Source organism: Corvus cornix, chromosome 5 (assembly GCF_000738735.6).
Source record: "Corvus cornix cornix isolate S_Up_H32 chromosome 5, ASM73873v5, whole genome shotgun sequence".
NCBI classification, from domain to species: domain Eukaryota; kingdom Metazoa; phylum Chordata; class Aves; order Passeriformes; family Corvidae; genus Corvus; species Corvus cornix.
The window spans coordinates 34,502,101-34,518,696 of NC_046335.1; the positions used below are offsets into that span (position 1 = coordinate 34,502,101).

The following is a 16,596-nucleotide window of genomic DNA, read 5'->3' on the forward strand; positions in this document are numbered from 1 at the left end:
ACAACCCTTTTGTTACAGTAGTCTTGCCAGCACTTCCATGGCTGTTTCCAGTATCAACGGCTTTGCACTGAACACACACCCGAGGATCCAAATTAGTGTGTTTTTTCCCCCCATTAAGTTATCCTTCAGCATAGTTATAAGATGTAGTAAAGTGATCCTGAAGCAGCTCTGTAGCAGCTACTCTGCTGCATCTCTGTCTCAAGGCACTGGAGAAAGCTGGACTGGCAGCATCAGAGGGGTGACAGGTGGAGGATCTCATTTAGCAGTGCCTCCTTCAGCTATCTGTGCAGTTAGTCAGCTGAGCTTTGGCATTACGGACCTGCTGGAGTTGGAGAGTCTACTTCACATCTATACCAATATTGTATATATTTTTAAATTAAGTTCAATCTTTTTACATACTTCTCTAGAAAAAGATCCAAATGTTTCCTTCCTTTGGCTGCAGTACTTGGTAGTTCTGTCCTCTTCTCCCTCACCCCACTTCAAAAGCGACGCCCTTCAGGGAATCACTTAGCAGCTTGAAGCAAAGCTGGGATTTGTTGCATTGAAGAATATGTAATGTTTTTGTGTAGTTTTAGCCACACGCAAACACCCCTGTTCTTTGCTCAGTGCAAGTCATGACTTTTGCAGGGTGTCCAGTGTAGCACCGGACTGTGAAAACCTGAGCCCTGATAGTTTTGATAGTATGTAACTGTATGAAACATTCTGCTGGTGCAAGAAGTCCATGAAATTTCTAAGGTCTTCAGTTACCTCTGAATTTTTGACTCTGATTTAAATTTAATGTACTGGGTATGTAATCCCGAGTTAAAGAGCGACTGGATTCTGACTTCATTTTAAAGCAGTGATTCATTGGTAGTTATATTGTAAGCATGTGTGGCTTAGCTTGGAAAGCATAAGAAAGAAAGGAGCAAAGCTGTACCTGCCATTGACTTGCTTTATTCTGTCATGGGTTCGAAAGACCAGGATGAGCAGAAATCCCTCTCCAAGCTGGAGCAGCAAGTAGAGTAGTGGGAAGAAGTACAGGGGCTGATGATCTCTGGGGCAAAGGCGACCTTGAGGATAGCTGAGCAAAGCTGTGCGTTCTGGCAGCCAGTTTCCATGCACACTGTCTGCCTGCAACTGAAGGAGAAAAAAATAGATTACAGATTAAAATTGCTTCAGACAACTGAAAAAGAACCCTGCCCACCTTGCTGGTGTATCTGCCTGTGCCTAAAAGCTGCTCTGTCTGGAAAAATACTGCAATCCCTAGAAGGTTTTGCCTCCTGCTCCCCTTGCAATGGGCAGAGACAGATGATGTTACAAATGTGAACTTTGTTCATAATGGTATTGGAAGCCTTGTGTCCTGCTCTGGACTCTGCATCTTCTTGCAGGGAAGGAACCTCCTTCTGAGGTCATAAGAGTCCAACATACGAAGGTATAAAATAGGACTAGGAGGATTCCTACCTGGTTTAGGTAGGATGAGGAAAAGAAGGAGGAGCAGGTTTTGTATGCCAGGTTTTCATTCTAAATTCCTGGGGCTGTATCTGAATGCACTGACTGGTTTGGGGTAGCAATCAGCTGGGGAATAATTGTGTCACTTGGGGTTTGAGCTCTGTTGGTACTTCTCAGTTCTTTGGATTTGGGGTTTTTTGGGTTTGGAGTTTCTTTTGGTGCTAATAATTCTCCCAGCTTCATTACTGAGACCAGAGGTTGGAAATATGTTTAGCAGGTCACTAGTGACCTTAAGACAAAACAATCCATCTGCTTGTTCAGTGAACCTTCCATGGTGATCAGGTGCCTGTGTCAAAAAAAACCTGCTTAGCTATTCCTCCCTCATCAGATAAGCCAAGCAGAGGTTAAAGTAATTTCTCTTCCCACTCAAAGTATGGGAGTCAATGGCTTGGGACCAGCTTGTACTGTGTCTGGTTGTATTCCTAGGTCCTATTTTGGGTGACTGGGGTCAGTGTTCTACAGAAGTATATCCCTAAAATCCATGTTTTCACCATTGCTCCACGAAGCAGAGCTGCCATACTTCTCTGTTCCTGACGAGAGAGAGAGAGGGGAGGTAGGTGTGGAAGAACATACCAGTCATCGAGCTTGAAGGCTGCAGAGACAGCATAGCCCAGCAGGAATCCAGTGAGAGGCATTAAGGCAGAAGATCCCAGGAGGTGTTGCAGTGGGGATTCTGTAACACACGTATCAAACAAGGAGTCCCGTGGAAAAGAAATATATACGGACCTATTCTTGGTAGATGTTTCAGAGATGTTTATTTCTCCAGCCGCAGGGCCGGGGCTCTGCTGAGGAACTGCTCAATCACGGGACCCAAGGGTCCCTGCCCACACAGGGGAACACAAAGCAACCGATGGGGAACGAGGCTGACCAGGGGCAGGGAAATCCCGTGTCCCGAGCAGGGGCCCCTCTGCCAGGGCTACATGGCAGGGGGAGGAGACCCCGACAAGGAGGGATGGTGAGAAGACGACCATGATACAGCTTCCCATGTTGGCCACAGACAGAACAATTATAGCAGCAGATGACAGTAGAAGCATAACCATCCCTGCCTAAAATAGAAGTGATTGAGATGAGGACAAGAGAGAAATCCCCAGCAAAATCGGGCTCAGCTGTTAGAAGCAGCTGTACCCAGTTCCCCGTCCATCACGTGTGAAGTACACAGAGGGCATAAGTGACTTTCATGGACGTAAATGTTATCAGTAATCAACAAGAGACCATCACGGGCTGTTACCGAGAGAGACCTTAAATAACCAAATACCTTTCTGGTCTGTATGTGAAATGACTGGTCTTGCTGCACAAGCTGCTTGCTTCTCAGGCATTGCTACATGTCTCTGTCCAGGTCCCTTTGTGACTCTAGTCCACCCCAAGCAGGTGCCAAGGAAACCACTTTACTCACAGGTAGAGCCTAGTGGAGTTCTTGAGTTAGACAATAGTGTTTGTGGTTGTCTGGATTTCTGTTTTGCTGTTTAAATGCCTGATGTATAAAGGAGGCAGGGACATGATTCCAGGCATGAGTGGACACTTGGTGATCTAGTGGCTTCTGTTGGATAGGTATCTCAATGACTTCAGCAGCAACATTGTGATTTGGTTTTTGCCTAGTGCTAGATGTCTGAGAACAGTGGGGTGGGTTTCATTTGTTTTGGGATGGTTATTGTGTGTTTGGTTTTTATCTGGGTTCTGCTTTGGTTACAGCAGTAGTTGAGGGTGGTGCCTATGAGGTTCATTAGTGCTGATATAGCAAAAAACCCCCAAAGTTAAAACTGAAGCCAAGGAGAGCAATGTAGGAAGTTGGCTACAAAATGTCTGCCTGGAAAATATGGAGAACTTCTCCTTGGGCAAATATCGTAATCACTGAAGTGGTGAAGTGGATGTCTTGAGCTCAGTCCTCAACCCTGTCATTGATTTGTGTCATGTCTTAAAGAAGTTAATATGTCTGTGATTCTATGTTTGAAAACTTCCTCAAGGCCCTTGACTGAAAGGCCACTAGCACAGGATAGTTCTTACCTTGGTGACAAAGCCAGTGTACTGTGGTTTCTTCTCATTCAAGATGATGCCAATGGCACAGGGGATTAACATCAGCACCATGGAGGTGATTATTCCTTTGTAAGGTACCTTGCCCTCCAAATCACCCTCATAGAGTCCTCCTGAGTAAAGGTACAGAAGCAGTGGCAGTAATCCAATTGCCAGGACCATTGAGCATGCGGTCATAGCAGCACTGAGATGAAGAAAGGACCCCTCAGTAGAAGAACAACACTTTTTAAAAATGGAATATGCTCATCTGATTACTTGCCTGGACAGATGATTTTAATGTAAGACTTTACCTTGCTTTTTCCCAGCTTGTCACTGAGATCTCCCCAACATCACTGACAGGTTGTAGAAGGATGTGATATGAATGGAGAAGTGAGAAGATGACTCAAGTTTCACACAAGGTGAGAAAGGACCCTTGTCATGGGTACAGTTCACATTTCAGAAATTCACAACTGAGAGAAAAAGTAATACTTTGCATTTTCATGCTGGATCTTGCTTTATTGCTAGGGTTTGTTGGAGAGCGGTGTTCTGCTAGTTCAACGTTTCTCCCTGATGCAGCCTCTTCAGGCAGCGTGACCAGTTTACACAGAACTCCACGGATACATACAGCATATATATATGCTCTATGTACTGCTACATGGAGCTGAAAAAGTGTTCCTGCACCCATGTCATCAAGAGCAGCATGCCAATGCTTCAGAGAAAGGAACAAAGTCCCGTTGTAAACAGGGACAAATTAACTTACCGAGCAATATGGGTGCTTTAAAAATGTTTTGGACTTAGCATTTCAGTCTTTGTCCAGCTTCTTGCGGCCTCCTTATATTGATTAAATTAGTTTCGGAACCAGTCGTATGACTAGATTGGCCTGGACAATCAAGGGGTATGTAGCTTTCCTTACCTGAGGTTCATGTCCCCTCTCAGTGCCAGGCTAAAGATGTTGGAGAGGTTTCCCCCTGGGCAGCAGCCACAGATGAAGATGGCCAGGGATTCTGAGGTGCCCAACTGGAAGAGCTTGCCCAATAAGAATGCTGTCAAGGGCATGATGCTGTACTGAGCCATTACGGCTATTGCCACATCTTTAGGTCTCCTGAGGTGAGTTGTGATCTTGGCTATCTCCATTGTCCCAGAGACATCATGTTGATGAGGAGGACCACGATAAGGATTACATTCAGGGCTGTGTCTGTAGCCTGCTGTCCAAATGCAAAGGGTGGTGCCACACTGGTCAGAGAGGTGCTGCTCTGCGTGCAACCTGGGCTCCACAGTTCTGGGCTATCAAAAGCTCCCTTGGTCTTGTTCATCTTGCTGAGGGGTTAGGAGGCCCCTACTACTGTAAGTGGCTGGGAAGGTGAGGGAAGGATTGATTCAGAAGTCCAATAACATAACATTAAATTAATGCAAGCAAAACATGAGCTCTCTTTCAGGACACCACTCTTACCCTTCAGCAGCTGTTGAAACAGAAATCTGTGTTTAGAGCGATCAGCTGTGAACCCCATTCACTTTGGAAATACCCTGTGCAGTTTGTGTAGCTTCTGCTCTGGTCCTCCACCTCCTCCAGCATCCACCCTCACAGTGAGACAGCTGCTGAGAGCAAGACAGAGACAGTTCAAGGTGGGTAGAGACGACAGGTAAAGACGGGCACTTCATACAAAGGAAAATGAACCAGAGCTCCTCTCATCCACATGATACTGCTGAGGCCAATGCTTGAAAACATGATGCATCCAGGGTACTTTATTTTTAATGAGATTATAAAATACTTATTCTTCTGGACATAAATAAATCTTTTGATAGCAAGGTCTAGGAAGAAATTACTCTGTGGGTGAGTAATTTCTCTAGTAAACTCTTAGGGGCCTTCATGTCTCTTTTCCTGATGTGTTGTCTGACACTGTCTAGAAATTTTTTGGTTGCATATAGGAAATAATTCTCCGAGTCTTACCAACATTGAAAATATTATTCCCTCCTTAGCGCTGAGGGAAGGTTCTGCATGGTAGGAACCTCAACTGACCTCTGCAGTGCAAGGCTGGGCTCGATGGGCATCCAGGCCATCCAGGACCTGGGGTGTTCTGCACTGAGATCCAGCTGGGGCTGCAGACATGACACAAACTCTCCAGGCAAAGGCAAACAGGCAGCTGTCCCCCCACCCCCAGACTGGTCCCTGTGTGTGCTTTCAGTACAAGGCTGCACGGCGTGACACACTCAGTGCTCTGGTGTGCAGGGAAGCAGGGCCTGAGCAGCTGCTGCTGGGGTGGGAAGAGGGACTGGAAAGGTGGTTGATCCTCCAGCTTCTGCAAGGGTGTCTGCTGCTCATCCTGTCACTGCTCCCTGTCCCTGGCTTCCCTACACCTGCCGTGCTGGGGAATGGCACGTTGCCTGCCTTGCCCTCAGGTGTCATGCTTCCTGAACCCTCGGCAGGTTTTGCCTTCATTTAAGGCATTTATTGCCTTCAGATTCACCTGAGCCATCCCCTAGCTCAAGGGAGGGACTCTAGAAACAGACAGAGCCAAGCGCATTAAACTAGAGCAAAATGTTACCTTAGTGCCAGTGGATGCAGCTGTGGGAAGCTTTGGCAGATCACCCGCTGCTCCATCCTTTCCTGGCTGAGCTTGGTGAGCAATAGTACTCTTCAGTCCTTCTGCTTCAAGAAAATCCCCCTGGTAAGACCCTGTCCTCTGCTTGCAGGATCTAAAGCCTGGGTCTAAAAGAAGCCTCACAGATAGGGAAGTTGTTGTTAAATGATAGTTGTACTAACAGGACTGGGGAAGGGATTTTAACTGGGGAGGTTTGCGGCACTGTGGCTGAGCTCTAATTCCTTTGCTGGAGGGCATTATGATGCTGCAGTAGCATGTCCATTGCTTCTATTCATCTGGGAGCTCAGCAGGCTCAGCCTCTGCAGCCCTATTGCTCTGGAAACACTGCTGGAGGCAGGCAGGAATGTCAGAGCTGTTCTCCGTGTTCCTCCCCACTTGCTCTTGCTTTGGTTGGGAACTTTGTTTTCCAGGCAGGCAGCCAGGCCGGAAAAGCACCACCAACAGCTCAGGAGGCTAGCACAGGCATCCCTCATCGGGGGAAAGGAGCAGTGCCTGCGGCTCCCAGTGGCTCTGCACATCCATGCCCCTGGCTTCTCCCTTCTTTGTGAGCACCACACTGCCATTCCTGGGGACAAGGGTGCCTTCAGCAAGTCACAGATGGTGCCTTGAGCCCCCTGTGTCACTGTGGTGGCAGAGTAGTGCCTGGGCTCATTGCTGGGCCCTGACTGAGCAGGTGGGGTGAGGTGGCCTGCAGCACTGCGTGCATTTCGATTTTCTGCGGGCATCTGCAAGACTGCCAGGCACAAGCAGGGGCTGCCCAAGCAGCACACAGGCAAGTTCCATAAGAATCGAGAGAAAGTGCAGGAGCAAAGCTCACAGCAATTCCTTATCTCTTTCTATCCCTCTCTTCAGGATTTTTTTCCCCTGTGAATCCCTAGCCTTCCTAAAGAGATGCTTGTTTTTCACTGTGTTTGCCTTTCAGCTGTGTGCTGAATTTTGTAAGAAATGCAAAAAAAGTCAAGACAAGCAATTAAGTGGTTATAAATTGTCACTGCCTTGGCAGCACCTCCTCTTCCCCTAAACTCAGTGTAGCTCAGGTTTTTAAAATGACAGTGTTCTGACACTCTCATCCTTTGTCTTTGCAGGGCTGTAGAAGAATGTTTCAATGACTCTAATAATTAAAAAAATGCCTGCTAGTTGTTCATTGTTCAAGCATTCCTGCTGGTTCCCTGTAGTTAATGGAGAAAACACCACAGGAGCCAAGGAAGAGACTGGTTGAGGAAAGCAGAATAAATTAGGGTCGTTATTTCACACTGGTTTATGCTTGGACATCCAGTTATTTGACATGGGCACCAGAGCTGGGAGTTTGCATTCAAGAGCCAAAGAGCTGCATCTCGGCTCTAAAGCTGCTGCTCCCTGCGGTGGGACCTGGGAAAGGGGATGGCTGAAGGGATGGTTGGAGGAAGGAGCATGCTCTCATGCCGGAGGGCAGCGGGCCCGGGTGTTGAATGGGATCGCTGCTGATCTCGTGCCCAAGTCATCTGCCTCGGTTCAGAGGATGCTTTTGCCTTGCAGAAGCTGTCTCTTTAATCCTGGGGAAAGCGTGCCTTTTCCTTCCTTCCTTCGGCCACTTCCCGGAAGGGCTGAGTTCCTAAAAGGCAAACTTGCAGCTGCTCCTGCAGCGTTGTCCGCCTTTCCCCCGGGAGCGGAGCGGCGCTGCCCGGCCTGGCCCCGGCTCGCAGGGCTCTCCTGCGCGGCTGCTGCCGCTGGAGGGCACTGGTCGCATGCCCAGCGCCTCGGTGCTCGCCCAGGAGAGCACACCGCCCAAAACACACCGCAGACTGCTTAGATCGCCTTGGCGAAGTAAGATGTTCCCAAATTCAGAGGTACGGTCTAATGCAGTAGGCATCAAGGGATGCTTACCAAGCCGGAGGCATTGAAGGAAGTATTTAAAAAAAGAATAAGAAAATGTATACAATTTTGCAGACTTCCTGTTGGAGCTCAAAATGAGCTGTGTTGTGCTTTTTGTTTGTTTGTTTTGGTTTGGGTTTTTTTTGGTTTTTTTTTTGTTTTTTTGTTTGTTTTTGTTGGTTGGTTTGTTTGTTTTGGAAGGAGTTAGTGCTTCATGCTTTCATAATGTAGGTTCATAAATTCATCTGATAAATACAAAATGGCTTATGTGCCCCTTTCAGTGGTGGGGAGCTGAAGTCCAATTTCTTAGTTTGCAGCTGGGATCATCATCTCTTCTGTGTTTTTACAGAATTTAACATAACCTGAGCTCAGTCCAGTGGTTGTCCAAAGGCCCTGTTTCAGCAGATGTGCCCGACAGGAGCAGTGGTGCTCAATTATGTCAGATTTCACACTCTTGGCCCACAATACAAGACATGACTTTGACCTCTGGTGCCCACATCTTGCTCAGGTAAGGTTTGTTAAAACAGTGAGAACTGTACAGTTCTGTGCTTGGCTAATGAATTTGCTCATTTCTGTGTGATTTTGAGGCAATTTGCCCACCACAGCCCTGCCCACATGCAGGCACTATGCTGGAGTGGGGATGGAACAAGGAGAGCTTCTGCAGAGATAATCGTGATTTGTTATGACCTGTTCCAGCGGTGGCTGAGGGCTTCGTCCCAGCTGGAGACCCAGGCTGGACACCCAGGCTGGACTCAGCAATGTCAGCTAGAGCATGTGCCAGTTGGTCAGCAGTGAAAAAGAAGCTTGCTCTGATGCCTCCTCTCTGTTAGGGAGGTTATTTTAAATTTGAGTTTGCTGGGCAGGTAGGCACTGTTTATACCTTGAGCAGTGTAGGAAACTCTGTAGAAACAAATGCTGCTCCTGAGAGTGTGAGGTGCTTCAGCCATTTAGACAAACATTTCTATGATATCAGTACACGGAATCTTCCTCTGAATTTCTAGAGTGAGGATTTCCACCAGCACTGGGAAGTACCTGAAGGCCTTGGTGGGTGGGAAGGGCCCTACCCCATCCTTTCAGTGGTGTTACTACCCTAAGGGATTTTAAATTACTCCAGACAGAGAGCTCTGGAGAAGGGTGATGTTTATAGTCGGCAAGCCCAGGTTGCCATGGATTTCTGGCTGCTGTGCTAGATTCTCTCTTTCCCTAAGGAACCTGTAGCAGTGGGCAATGAGATGATACGTGGGAAAGATTCGTTTTCACTTGGTGGGAAGCAAGCTGCAGGTTTGGGGCAGAAACCCCCCTGCTGAGGGGGTTGAGGGAAGCACTGGGGGCAACCCATGTTCCCAGATACAAAGGGTGTTCCTGGTTTTTCCTACCTCTGCCTGCAGGAAGTATGTCAGTGTGGTGTTGAAGCAGGGCAGATTTTTTGTGAAAACCTCTACAGAAGGAAGAGTGCTCATGTCTGTGATGGTTATTTTTCTCTGTAGGAAGAGATATTTTTATTGTACAATGTAGTTAGTTATTTACTATGTAATTAGTGGGTCTAGTTAATCTTAAATATTTAATTTCTTTAGGGACCAGATGTCAAAGACATCTTCAGAAAAATTTGACAGCTTAAGTTTTCTTGCAACTTTGATAAAATGCTGTCAGCAGGACATTCCCTAAACGTGTCTCCAATCTGTATAGCCTTGACTATTGCTCTTAGCTTCTCAGGAGAAATGAACCACCTTGTCTACTGTTCGTTTGACCTTTGCAGGGTGATAACTATACAGAAAATCCTGTGTTCTCTCTGGGTCACGTGAGAAGCCTCTCTCTCTTGTCAGAGCTGCTCCAGGCAGCAGAAGGTTGCCCAGTCACTTGCCTAACTTCCAGCTGTGGATGCCGTACACCTACAAAGGGCAATTGCACCTTGGGCTGAGGCAAGTGTGTTCTTTTGTATCAAAGGTTATATTTTAAATTATTTCATTTGGTAGATTGTGCTCAAGTTCTAATGTCATAGCTTTAAACTGCTTCATTAGTGACATGAACTAGTCCTCCTTCCTATGTATTGAAGATTTAATACAGGAGATGGTTAGGAAAGTGGAAAGTAAGAAATAAGGTGTTCAAGAATAGCCAAGGATTAATGAAAAAGTCCGAGACCCTTATGCAAGCCCCTGGGGAGAACCAGGAAGTCTATGACAAGGTAGACTCATCACCCATTTTTTCCCCTCCTGCTACTGCCCAAACTCCCCTATGAAGAGCAGCCAAATTAACTTCATAAGTGAGAGAAATTTCCACATTAAGGAGAATGCATGGAAACTACCACCAGAATTACTCTTAGAAATAAGTGCCCAGGTGGCTGTGTGGGAGACCTCTAAAATCACGAGGAAAAACACTCTTTTTTTTGGAGAAAGAAGTAACATGTTAAGTAATGCAAGTGCAAAATAGAACTATGTTTAAAAGCATACCTGACCTTGTAAGACCAAGCTGACCTTTTGGAGTTACAGGGCTAATAAGGAGGAAAATGGTGCTGCTACTGTGGAGGCTGTGGCTTTGCTTGGTTCTTGCCTGTCCCTTCAGGCATCCTGGCATCATTGACTGCCGTGCCTAGAAATGACCTTGTCTCTCTTCTCTCCTACACTTGTGGTTACTCATGGACTTTGCAGGGAAGCTGTAGACTGTGTGTATTAGGAGGTCAGACTTCTCTCTCTCTCTCCCAAAGGTGTTAGGATGTTCAAGAAGATGACATGTCAGTTTCCTTAGCAGCAAAGGACTCCTTGAGAGGTAGAAATGGCTGCAGCAGCCACACTGCGCATTTTTGTGAGGCTCAGGAATGAAATGCCATTGACAGGATGGTTGGAGTCGCTCTAGATCTTGCTCCCTGCTCTGTTGCTGTCATCTGTGTGGGAAAAGCAGTGGGGAAAGCTTCCAAAGTGATTTGAGCTTAATAAGAGAGAAGCACAGCACATTCTTGGTACATAAGCATTTTCTTCTAAGCCTTCTTCTGTTTGCATGCACTAAAAGGCTGGTGTAAAAGGCTCCCACAGGACACTCACGGGGGCATCCTGAGTGTTCCAGCCCAAGGGAGCACCCCAAGTGGACATGGAGGACAGCAGGGATTCACAAAGTAGCACCATAGCTGAGGTGGGGCACCTGAAACCACATCCCAAGGGATGTTTGAAGCCTGGGTAGTCCTGGACTGCTGGCCAAGCTCGTGTGATCCACAATCCATCAGTGGAGAAATCCTAAATAAGTATCTGTGTGTTCAGCAGCACTTGGATATGGTGACCTGTTTGTTTACAGAGTAAGCCCTGTGAGTGCTCACTGCTGTGGTTCTGCCAACGTTTTTTAGTTTGGATTTGTGTGCTCCATTTACTTTGTTCCCTTTTTCTTCAACCTGTACTTGTTGTGACTGGACCCTGATTCAGTCTGAAGAGAGAGGATGTGCAGAGTTCATGGTCTTCACTTGCAGGGGAAGAGAGCTAGACCTATTTCCTTGCTTAGCGTCCTGCTGTGGGATGCAGGCAAGCCAATTTCTGCCTCTCTTCCACCATCCTGCTAAAGCCCTGTTACCTCTTCCTGGACTGAGCTATTGGCCTTTCTGCATGGTGCAGATGTGCCACAAAAATTTCAAGAGGACTGTCGAAAAAACTTTTCTTATTTGTGTACTTTACCCATCTGCCATCTTTGGAAGCTCCTTGGGCCCACATGGGCTGAGGTCTGTCTAGAACAGCAGCCTCTGGGTGGCTGGATCCCAGTTTGGGTGCCAAACATACTCCCGGTCCTCATGAATATTTTGCTGAGTTTCTGGGCTGGTGGAAATCTCGCATATTAGGCACTGCTGTGTTATTGGTATTCCTGTGGTCAGCCCCTGTGCTTGGGGCTTGTCCAGGCACCCAGGCAATGGCAAGCCAAACCCAGCAGTGCAGTGCAGTGCTTTTGTCTTGCTTTAATTAATTAGAGTAGGACACAGCTATTAGCAGCATGGTTTTGTTTCCATTTGTTCATTCTGACAGCAACTGAAGGAAGCCATTATCTCTACAAGAGGATGTTTCAGCAAGCGTTAGTGTAAATAAAGCTAACAGGATCAGTGCAAAGGAGAGGATCACGTTCTCTTAAGGACAGCAATCGATAATCAGGATGTTACATGCCAAATCTCTTCAAGAGGCATTGATAGCGGGTTCACACTCAGATCAGCCTTTAATCTTGGAGGATCACTGACCTCTTTACTGGCTGATACATTTCCCACAGTCTACCTGCCCTGTAACACAAGTCTCCCTGTAAGACGTGTAGCAGATCGTTCAGTGCCTTCAGACACAAAGAAAAGAAGTTGATGGCACCCACCTGCCTCTTTTGGCCAAGACATTTCTGTATGCATCAGGCTAAAGATGGGAGGTCAGGTGTGGGCTTGACACTGGATAATATTTCACAATCTTCCCCACTCCATGAGCAGCAGCAACATTGAGCACACCATAGGGTCCTAAAAACTGTGTGCTCCTCTGGCCCCTAAGCCAGGGACAGCAGCCTTAGTTTTAACTTTCCTGCAGCACTTGGCTGCAAGCAACATTTTTATTGGAAGCAAAATGACACTGAAGACCTGTTCTTCTTGCTGACAAATAAAATACTTAAGCACTGTGATGTTGGTTAAAAAATCTTCTTAAAATTTTTTGTGCATGCCTGGAGGAAAATGACGAGATATATACTGCAGGGTGTTCATTCTTGAGATCTCCAGTGTTTCCTATACCCCTCATTTCAGTGTAAGTCTTCTGATCTTTGCTGTTTGGCCCAAAGCTCTGGGCATTAGGTGAGCTACTCAATTTTATTTTACAAAAAAAAAGTTTGTAACCCTCAGGGATTTGCAGAAAAGTTTGAAAATGTGATCATAAACTTCAGGAAACCAGAGTGCAAGTAGGAAAAGCTCAAATGTTTGTAATTTTCTTTAAAAAACAGAACAAAATGCCTCACAATTTTAAAGCTGTGATTCTCTGGAGCCTGATGCATAATTTTTGAGTATGTGGGGTTGGCAGTGCCGGAAAGGATGCTTTTCGCTGCCCAGATCATAGTTTTCTGCTGGGAATTTTAATTACCAGCTTTAACTGTTTCTGCACCTTTTTCTTGGCTGGCCTCTCCTGCAGCTGAGGAGCCTCTCCCACCTCTGGGGGCTTGGAAGGGCAGCCAGAGGTGGTGGCAGTGGCCAGGATCACCCCAGTGGCAGAGGCTGGGCTGTTCTGCCTGGTTGTGTCTGGCCACATCCTTCAGACCTGCTGGGCAGCAAAGCTTCTCCAAGGTCTTGCAGCCCGCTGTCCAGGTGGGGAAGGTCCAGGGACCTCACCAGGGGCAGCAGCACCCCTTGTCCCCCACTCAGTTGCAGAGAGGGGGTGTGAACAGCTTGGCTTGGAGGATTGTCTCCCACCTGCAAAGCTTGCTGTAGGGATGTGATCTTCCCTGAGGGCTCACGAAGGGCAGAGGCTCTTTCCTCCAGGGGCTTGTTTGCACGGCTGGTGACTCCTGGGAGTGGGGCCGCAGCGTGACCCTGCACTCGGCAGGGCACAGAAAGGCACGGTGCCTTCCCAGAAATCCTGCAGGGATACAGCAACACTGCTGGGCTCTTCCTCCTCTGCTTCTCCCTTCCCAAGCCACCTCCCTTGGGTACTGCTCTTTCATATTTTTAGAAAGCACAGTTGATGTTTTTCAGCACTGGCTTTGCACATCAGTAGCCATTGCACAACGAGCTCTCGGGCCATTTATTTCGCAAGCAAGGGCTGAACCCTGCGACAGTGTTTTCCGCCACCTCGTCAGGAGCACTCTGGGCTCTAGCTGCTTCAAAATGGCAGCTATTGTTCTGTGTCTCTGCCCTGCTTGAAACCAGGCCTCCCCCAGACGTGTTTTAATAGCTCTTCTCTGTGATCTATTTATCCCCACGTGCCTTCAGGGGGAGTGGGGAAGGGCTCATTCCTATTTTAGGCACCAATGCACCAACATGCTGCAAGCAGCCCCTTTCTCTGCCTCCCAGCTTTCTGAGGGAGTCCTAATTTAATCTAGCATGAGTGCCTTGCAGAGCTGGAGGGTCTGGAGGCTGGCCATGCTCACTACACCAGGGTCTGTGCTGCATGGGCACGGGCCAGCCCATCCTTTACAGAATGATGCCTGCAATAGGGAAGTTATGATGCGGCCTGCTCAATCAAAGATTTGAATTTATAAAAAACAAAATATTAGCCCTCGGGATAAAGGAAGGCAACAATGAGCAGCGGCTTTGTTTTACAGCTAGAGGATGACCATGGAGATTAGTGGAGCCACTTATTACTTTTGGTAAGAGAATTGGCAAGACAAGTAGAAAACTTCAGAGGCTACAGGCTGGCTGGGCAAAGTTCAGTTGTCCTTCCTCCCTGGCTGGGCTTGGGGACTCAGTATGTTAATAAGGTGCACCCATATTAACATTTTATATCCATCATTTCCCACAAAAATATCTTATTACAGAGAGCTTGTTTCTCCACCCCCCTATAGTAAGCAACTGTGGGTCGTGTGGGTCCTGTGAAACCACCCTTAGCTAACCCGTGCCTATGTCCAACTAATCTTTCAGGGTTCTGACTGTTTTCACATTTTCTCAGCTGGGCTGAGCGCCCTTCCAAATTGACAGCCTGATGCCAGCCACACTGATTTATGTTCCCTGAGAAATACAATTGTAACTATTTCAATTACAAGAGTCCTCGGAATCCTAAATGTCTCCAAAGTTGTGAAGAATGCCCCAGTCTGGGACCACAACAATCCTACCTCTATAAATTTTTTCCCACTATATTTTCCTGAATTTGCCTGCATCCGGTACTTCAGTGGGAATGATGTATTCCATTCCAGATGTACTTCCAGCATGTGCACATCTGCATGGCACACTATCTGCTTCCTCTGACATGATGCCCACACTTCCAGACTATACCAGGACTCCTTTCTCTCACTAAGGCTTCTCCCTAGGAAAACACCTTTTGGTTTGTCCTGCTCCTCCCTGTATTTGCTCATCCACTTTGAAAATAAGCTCTCCATAACCCAGGATATTATTTGTGTTTGTTTTGGGCTTGTTCAGGGTTTTGCTAGCAAAAAGGGCACAATTCTGGCAGGTTCTTAGGACAATGTGCTTTATTTCAGGCACAGGCAAACCCGTTGCACTTAGCATGTGTGCAAGTGGCTGTGCAGTGCTGCATTCACCTACAGAGGTATATAAAGGGTAATGATAATGTTGCCCAGAAGGCTAACACATCAAAGGCCAAGGAGCAGTTAAAATGTATTATGAGCTGTTGGCAGTGATTGTGGGGGGTATTCGTGTGTTGCTGATTTGGACGGCCAGAGTAAATGAAAACCCTCTGGATTAATTGGTACACCAAAGAGATTTGGAGGAAAATGGAGGCTGATGGAAAATGACAAACAAGGGAAAACATAGATAGCTGTGTGTGCTGACCTGCTGTGGGGCGCTGCTGATTAACTTGCAGCTCCCTACTGTGCCCTGGGAAGCCAGGCAAGAGCTGGGGGTGCCCCACCAGCAGCTCATCCAGCACTTTGGTGGGAACAGACTGAGCCCCACAGTGCATCTGCAGCACCGCTATTTCAGCACAGCCAAGTGGGTAGTTAGAGGTGAGACTTACCAGGTGTCTTGTGACACCTGGACACTACGGGACAAGAGTTTAATTACTTTTAATGATGTGGGGTGCTGGGGGAGGGAGAGGAGGCCGTGTGGTGCCTGGTGTCACAGAGCAACCGAAGCTGGGAACTTCAAAATGGATTTGCACAGAGGCTGCTGGCTGAATCAGATGACAACCAGAATTGAATGATACGGTCCCATCTTTAACTAGGATACCCACATTGCAACTACTGTTTTATGGTTTATTATTAATGCTTCAATTTCACATAAATGGCATCCAACCTAAGTGTTACACTGGCAGCCATACAAACTCCAATTGTACCAGCTCACTGACATGCTAATTGAGCAGCTGGAGCAGGAGCACTAAACACAGCACCAGGTAAGTCATGCCCTTGCAGACCACCTTCCTGGTGTTTGGGGCAGGGTACTCATGCTGAGGATAGTGGGCAACTGGGGCTGACCTGGGGGTCTTTCATATGTCCACACTGGGGCTGCGAAAGAGGGTCCTTGTCTTCTTTCTGATTAGCAGCTGTGTTCACCAATGGGTTTCTAGAGAATTGTGCCAAAGCCAACCTGCCATAACTTGTGCTGGTATCAGTGATCTCTCATCTGGACATCACATGGTTCCTCCTGCCTATTACTTCCTCTGTCTTGCCATGGTCTGACCTACTCATCACTGACTCTGGTAGAGACACTTTTTTACTGCTAGTCTTGACTAGACACCTCCAGTTTGGGTGGTTTTCTGTTCTGTTCCACCAGTTCCTCCTGCAGCTCAGAAGTTTGTTTCATTCCTGTCCTGAACTCCACGCTTTGCATGTTTCTCTCTTGCAGACTTGAGGAATCCTTGTCATGGGAAGAAAAGCACAGAACGTGATGTGCTTCTGGTCATCTGGTGATTTACAAGGTCTCTTTCTTCTCTCATTGTCATTTCAGTGCATGGAAGAGGGGAAGAAAGAGGCTGCTCTAACTGGCAGGTTCTCCCAACCACATGTCCTTTTGGCAACTATGTGGGTGTGATGGGGATTGAAGGTAAAACAACACAAT

General features: G+C 47.2%; 1 protein-coding gene and 1 long non-coding RNA gene across 2 annotated transcripts; one reads left to right on the forward strand and one right to left on the reverse strand.

The window, feature by feature from the left end:
• Positions 1-824: 824 nt before the first annotated feature.
• On the reverse strand, positions 825-5,037 carry SLC10A1 (solute carrier family 10 member 1). The gene is given in 8 exon segments (XM_019283729.3): positions 825-1,025; positions 1,028-1,116; positions 2,062-2,145; positions 2,440-2,534; positions 3,490-3,700; positions 4,409-4,631; positions 4,634-4,847; positions 4,946-5,037. Coding segments are annotated over 7 exon segments (1,059 nt in total). The 5' UTR covers positions 4,809-4,847; positions 4,946-5,037; the 3' UTR covers positions 825-843.
• Positions 3,753-13,327, forward strand: LOC120410064. The gene is made up of 5 exons (XR_005602015.1): positions 3,753-3,914; positions 4,432-4,602; positions 4,932-5,118; positions 8,296-8,454; positions 9,703-13,327. It is a non-coding gene; the product is annotated as an uncharacterized LOC120410064 (long non-coding RNA).
• The last annotated feature ends 3,269 nt before the right edge of the window (positions 13,328-16,596 follow it).